This window comes from Phaethon aethereus (assembly GCF_964289735.1).
Source record: "Phaethon aethereus genome assembly, chromosome: 20".
In the NCBI taxonomy this organism is placed as follows: domain Eukaryota; kingdom Metazoa; phylum Chordata; class Aves; order Phaethontiformes; family Phaethontidae; genus Phaethon; species Phaethon aethereus.
In genome coordinates, this window is record NC_138596.1 from 1,170,431 (window position 1) to 1,177,288 (window position 6,858).

Here is a 6,858-nt window from a genome sequence, read left to right on the forward strand (position 1 = left end):
TGAGCAGAGCTGCTTATGAACAGGGCTGCGCGTGGAGATCGGGGGCAAAAAGCCAAAACGAGCAGGTCCCGAGGCGCTGGGAGGAGGAGAAACTCGCTGCTGGAGAGTGCCACAGCGACATCCCCCGCGCGAGCAAGGACACGCCGTGCGCGGGCAGGCAGCGCTGGGGTTACGGCAGGACACCTGGGAGGATCCTGCCTCTTTTTTTATGCCTGCTTAGCAAAATATTTGAGTTTTTCTCTGGGGAGACAGCTCAAGATGGGAAAACCTGGCAGCGGTGAGGTGCAGCGAAGGGGCAAGGACTGCTGGTGACTCTCCTCCGAGCAACCCTGCGGTAGCAGAGGCCCCGGGGGTGTCCGTGCAGGAGGTTTGCAGCTTTCAGAACCCAAGGGCTGGGTGCTGTGATGCTGGTTATGCACGGTGCATGCTCTGCTGCACCCCCTCTCTCAGTCCTCAGTGGGGAAACTGAGGCACAGAGCTGCACGGGGCCCCTTTCCTGATGCTAGAGGTGGTCAGAGGAGAGTTTCACCTCCCAGCTTCTCCCCAAAAAAACCAGGCCTCCCTCTTGCCTTTCCTCCACGTGCTGGGAGGTAACTGAGTCTCTTTACAGGGCAAACCACACTTCGGGAGCTGCAAGCCCAGCAGGCTCCAGGACAGAGGGACCAGCCATAGAGGGCGGGCAGGGGAGGCTGGGGCTTGCAGGCAGGGTGCTGGCAGCAGGGCACTCTGCCCACTGGGTGCCTGGCCAGCTCAGCACCCACTAGCATCTGTCCCCCATCACAGGGACAACGCTTCCAGGACCGGGCAGGGTCCCATCACCCACCAGAGCTCTCCTGCTTGCTCCATGGGTGCCAAGGGTGCAGCCCCCCACCCAGTGTCCCCACTCATCTGGCAGGGCAGCGGTGGGTACAGGATCCAGTCAGCCTGTGCAGCCCCAGCTCCTCAAGGCAGGTGAGAAATGTAGTTTTCTGTTGCAATGGCCAGAAGGAAGCAACTTTTCACTTTGCAAAGTGGTGCAGGAAACATAATTCAATGCCAGGCGGGTTCAGCTGCAATTTGGGACACCTTCTGCCCTGCGCCCGGCCCCAGGGTGCCCCAGCCCCATGTGCACCGTCCCATCTCCGGCATCCCCGGGGCTCCCAGGAGGGATGGGTTTCTGCATGGAATTGCTTGTAAGAAGATGTTGGGGCTCTGCATAAGCCAGTTTTGGAGGCTTGGTGACGGGGAGAGTGACGCTGGCTGAGGGCATTGCAGCAGTGTCACACGGCAGGGACACGGCTGGAGTAGGGGACCTGTGGTGGCCCTGTCCCACCCCACGGCATGCTCAGCCACCAGCACAGGAGAGACCGTCCAGCTGCAGGACAGGACCTGTGCCCACACCCTGGGGACAGGACACCTGGCTGGGCACAGGCTCCCAGCAAAACCCACCCTGTCCCCAAGTACCCAGAAGCAGGGACGTCATGCACTGGAGCCCCTGGCAGGGCTGGCCATGGCCACCCAGCAGTAAGGACCTTCCTGAGAAGCCCGAAGTCCTGCAGCCTTCAGCAAAACCCCCATTCAGGACCCACAGGGGACACACAGGGGACATGTGGGTGACCTGCCCAGGGCAGGGCAGTGAAGCTGTGGCAGTGCCATGTTCCCATGAAACCTTGTTTCCCCAGGCCAGGCTGGCAGCATCTCCCATTGCCCCTGCACCTTCCGGCTTTCCCTGCAGCTTCCCTGGGGATGCAGCAGCACTGAGGGCACCCAGGCTGGTGTGTCACCCTCCAACGATGCCCTGGGGGCAGGCACAGGGTAACCCCCCCGAACCTACCCTGGAAAGGACTCTGCTGGTGAGCACAGGTTCACCCCACATCCAACATCCCACCACGGATCCTCCCAACGCCCAGGCACATACCAGGTTGCTGGGGTCCAGCATGCTTGGGTGACACCCCTCTGGCTGCCTGGGAGCCCAGGGACCAGCTGGAGGGATGAGGACCCCAGCAGAGACCTGGCACTGGGGTGTCAGGGCTGGAGAGGTGGGGCACACGAGGCAGGGTGCGAGGGACCCCTGGGCTGCAGGGACCTGGCTGTCCATGGGGGCAAGAAGAGCCTGGCACATGGGTCTGGGGGCTGCCAGGGGGTGCAGTGGGTGCAGGTACCTGGTGCCCCTGCCCATGATACTCAGTGCCCTCTGCCCAGTGCCCGGTGCCTGGTGTTTGGTGCCTTCTACAGGCCCGTGGTGTGCGGTGCCCCCACCCCACTGCCCCTGCCTGCTGCCCAGTGCCAGTGTGTGGTGCCAGTGCTGGTGCCAGTGCACAGTGCTGGAGCTCAGTGCCCGGTGCACGGCACGCAGTGCTGCTGCTGGTGCTGGTGGATGGTTCTGGTGCCTGTACTGGTGTCAGTGCCCAGTCCCAGCAGTGATGACAGAGCATGGTACCACTGCCTGCTGTGTGGTGACCAGTGCACACTGTGGTGCTGGTGCCCATGTATGATACCAGTGCCCATGCTGGGGCCGGTATCCACTGCCTGGTGCCAGAGCCAGTGCCCACTGACTGGTACCAGAGGCTAGCGCTGGTGCCTGGTGCTTGATGCTCGCTGCTGGTGGTCTTCCCCAGTTCCCATTGGCAGTGCCCCCTGCCCCATGCCCCTGTACAGTACTGGTGCCAGCGCCCCCCTGCCCAGTGTCCCTGTCCAGTGCCCGGTGACCAGTGGCGGGTACTGGTGCCCAGTTCCTGGTGCCCCCTGCCTGGCCCCAGTGCCCAGTGCAGGCGCGGGCCGGGCGGGGCGGGGGGCCGGGCCGGCCGGGGCGGTGGGGCCGGGGAGGGCGGGCCGGGCCGTACCGGAGGAAGCGCAGGCGGCTGCAGAGCGGCCCCGCAGCCGGCCCGAGCAGCGCCGTCGGTGAGTGCCGGCAGCGACCCGCTGCCCGCGCCCTGCCTGCTCCCCCTGCCCCTTCCCGAGCCACCTCTGCCTGCCCGGCCCGCCCCTTCCCCTGCCTGCCCCCTTCCCCTGCCTGCCCCTTTCCCCTGCCTGCCCCCTTCCCCAGCCCCCCCCGCCCCGGTTCGCCTTCTCCCCGCTGCCTGCCCCGTCCCCTGCCCCTCTCCCTGCTGCCCTTGGCCTGTCCCCTCCTTCCTCCGCCTCTGCCTCTCCTTCCCCCCATGCACCTTTTCTCCCCCCTCCTCTCCCCATTGCCTGCCCCCCACCTCTGAGACCTGTCTCCCCCCAGAGGCTCCTACCCCACCCCACTGCCCACTTGCACCCTGTCTCCCACCCTGCACCCCCTCCTACCCCACAGCGCCCTGCCCACCCCCATGTCTCCCTGCCGAAGTGTCACCTTCTCCTGCTTCCCCTCCCAGTGCTGCCATCAGGGCCACACGGCCAAAGTGTACAGGCTGCATGTCGGGGTCCCCTGGGCCTGGCAGGGAGGGGTGAGCACAGCTCTGCACCCTGCTCCCAAACCCGTGGGGTCTGCTGGGGGTCCCTTTCCCATGCAGTGAGAACAACCCCAGCACTGATGCCCTTGGCACCCTGGGTTAACGGGGTCTCTGTCCCGCAGGAGGTGGGCAATGCCAGCTGGGCCACACGTGCTGATGACGAGCAGGGAGATGGATCGTGACGTCAGCTTGGAGAACCCCTACGCCAGCGTCAACATCCCGCGGGACCAGTTCCAGCAAAGCTTCATCACTTGCTACCTGAAGGACGAGCCCACCGTCATCACTAACCCTGCAGCCATGTCCACCTACGACGTGGAGGAGCAGGCAGACTCCGCTGGCAGCTGGAACAGCCCAACCATTTCCACGGAGAGGTCCTGGCCCCGTCCCTACAACCCCTATGCCAGCCTGAGGGTGCCCGGAGGGGAATCGCCCAACTCTTTCTACACCGTCACCCTGGACAAGCCACCCAAGGGCCAGGAGTGGGAGACTGGCACGGGATGTGGCTGCCACAAGTGCTGCCCCTGCTGCAGAAAGTGCTGCTGTGTCGTTTCCTAAGGGCCCTGGCTGCACCCGCAGGACGTGCTGACCACGGCATGGGGCCGGGTGGCCCTACGAGGACGTGGCTGCCCGGCCTGGGCACCCTGGGGAGCTGGCAGCTGGGAGGTGACACCAGCTGGACTCTGCCGTTGCTTTTCACCTTGTGAGCTCTGCAGCCAGATACGCTGGTGATGGGTACCTGCCAGGCCCCAGAGCCCAGTGTGGGGGAGAAGGACAGGTCCCCCTGCTCTGCTGAGGCCCTGGAGCCTTGAGGATAATGTGTGCCAATGCAGATGCCACCGAGAAGTGCCTGCACTGGGGATGGGGCAGCACTTTGAGCCTGCGATCCTGTACGGTGACCCTGCCAGTCCGCCCTTGCTGGGAAACCTCCAACTCTGGGCAAGGTGCAGGCATTGCCTGCCTGCCGGAGCGTGGGTTTGCATGATGGCAGCGCTGTGTGCACGGCAGAGGAGGGCATTGTCGTTGCTGTCTCGCAGTGGTGGAGAGGAGCCAGGGATATGCCCTCGGTGGGATGGGGGCCCACCTCCCCAGAGCTGAGTGCATCATGGGGATGCTGCAGCACTAGGACGGACAGACAGACAAAGCGTGGCAGAATGCAGGGCAGTGCTCCAGGGTGAGCTCCACCTGACGGCACAGCATGGGTGCGGGTGTTAACGTCCCACTGCCAAGAAACTCCCGGCCCCATTTGATTCCTCCTGCCAGATGTGCAGGGTGCTGGGCACAGCCCCTCGCCCCATCTGCATCCTGGCTTGGGGCTCCAGACCACACTGGGGCCGGGTCCAGTGCGGAGGGCTGGCCCAGCTCCAGCAGCGGGGTAGCACTGGGGGACCCCGCTTGGGATGCAGATCCCCATCATTCACCCTCTGTGACCCCCTGAGCGTCGAGGAAGGTGAGCGAGGAGCCTGCTGGCCTCTTCGCAGCATGCTGGGGCGGCTCCGCACTGGGTTTTCGGCTGGGCTGGTGCCGCCGACCTGGAACAAGCCCGCCGTTGTGTTGGCGTCCCACGGGCGGCCGTGCTGCCAGGCAGCGGCTGTGTAAGCACCGTGGCTGCTGCAGGAACTGCCTGGTCTGCAGGGGCAGGGGCTTGGAAAAGAGCGCCTGTGTTAGCAGATGACTTCAGGGTGCTGCAAATAAAATTACCGCCATCTCCTCCCCTGTCAAGGTACGCCTCTTCCCTCCACCTGGGTTTTCCCATGTTACTTCTTGCTTATCCTGGCAGGTTGTGTAAGGGCGGTGCAGGGGGCACACAGCCCCCTCCTCTCCCCTCAAAACCAGTCTTAACTATTGCACTGCTGACTTGCGGCAGCAGCAGTGGCATGCTGGGCTCTTCAGCTTGCTGCTGCCTGCTGCCAGCCTGGGCCCAATGCTCCCCTCACCCAGGCGTCTCCAGTACAGCCTGCTCCTGCCTGCCTGGGGATGCTGGCTGGTGCTCATCCCGACCCTGCCAAGCCGGATCGCTGGCCTGTCTTTTCGAAAGAGACAGCCCAGCTCTGGGGGGGGACTAGGGAAGGGATACGTTCCCAGCTGGGCCAGCTGGGTGGGCTTTGTGGTACTGCCCTGGCTGGCTGCAACCCCCTGGGAGCCCACCAACATGGGAAGCTCACCACTGCTTGGAGCGCACCGGCACCAGGACCCCACCACCCCTGGGAGCCCATCACCCCTGGGAGCCCACCACCCCTGGGAGCCCATCAGAACCGGCAGCCTGCCACCACCAGGAGCTCACCACTGCCTATAAGCCCACCACCCTTGAAATCCCACCACCCGTGGGGCTGGGGTGGCAGTGGCTTGGCAGAGATGCAGGGCAGAGTTTTGCCAGTCCCCCCCCCCAGCCCCTCTGCCTGGTCCAGGTCCCGGTGGGTGGCTGTGGGGTGTGCAGCTTGGAGGTTGGCAGGGACACAGCCCCACGCCACCCGCCCTGCACAAGGAGCACTCTTGTTCACCCTGGACCGCGGGCAGTGCTGGCATGGGGACGGGCAGATCCACCCCTTGTTTGCTTCCGTGGCCCTGACGCCAGCCCTGCCGCAGAGCCCACCCGCCGCGTGGCTGGGCAGGGACGCGGCGTCACCACGTCGGCTGGGCTGAAACCCACATCCCGCAGAGGCTGCTCAGCGCCCCGGGGATCTGACATGCTCTGTGGGGACAAACAGAGCTAGGGGAGTCAAAACTGTCCCCGAGGGGTGTGTGGTGCCTTCGGCAGAGCCCCAGGGCTAGTGGGGCTGGCATCAGCAGGGGGGCTGAGCGGCGAGGGATGCGCTGGCCTGGCCCAGGCAAGGAGCTGGCAGGGTGCAGCATCTGCCAGCAGTGCCGTGTGTCACCGCTGCCCTTCGCTCTGCCTGACCTTGGAGCGACGGCAAACAAGCTGGGAGAGGCCGGGCAGAGCACTGCCTGCCAGACGCCTGGGCAATGATTAAGCTGAAGGCAGCAGGGAGTCTGGGGGGTGTGAGCAGGGGGGCACAGGATGCTGCCCCAGACCTCGATGGGGCTCTGGGTGACACGGGCAGTTGCGTGCAGGGTCCCATGGGCGCTCCCTGGGTGCGTTTCATCTTCAAAGCGTGCTCGGGAGTGCAGAGGGTTGTGCTGGCTGCCACCTCCTGCGTCTGGAGCGTGGATGGTGATGCAGGGCTCTGGCTCATCAGGATCAGACCTTTGCACTCCCCTGAGGGTGCCGCTCCCTGTTCCGCTGTGCCAAAGGTCCCTGCAGCTCTCCAGGATGAGTCCTGAGAACAGGAAAAGACATTTCCCACCCATGCTTGTCGCTGCTGATTGCAGATATGTCTTCCCTGTGCCTGGGTTTGGATGCTTCAGCGGGGCCCGAGGAGCCCAGCTGGGGCTGCAGGCAGCGTGCCCCGCGGCCCCGTGTCACCCAGGGCTCCCCCCGGCCCAAGCC

General features: G+C 65.0%; 1 protein-coding gene across 1 annotated transcript; it reads left to right on the plus strand.

Annotated features, from left to right (window-relative positions):
• Positions 1–3,581: 3,581 nt before the first annotated feature.
• LOC309412016 (uncharacterized protein) lies at positions 3,582–3,968 on the plus strand (the record flags this gene model as incomplete). Its single annotated transcript, XM_082008796.1, has 1 exon — positions 3,582–3,968. The coding sequence occupies exon 1, from the start codon at positions 3,585–3,587 to the stop codon at positions 3,966–3,968; it is 384 nt and encodes a 127-aa protein (XP_081864922.1). The 5' UTR covers positions 3,582–3,584.
• Between the last annotated feature and the right edge of the window lie 2,890 nt (positions 3,969–6,858).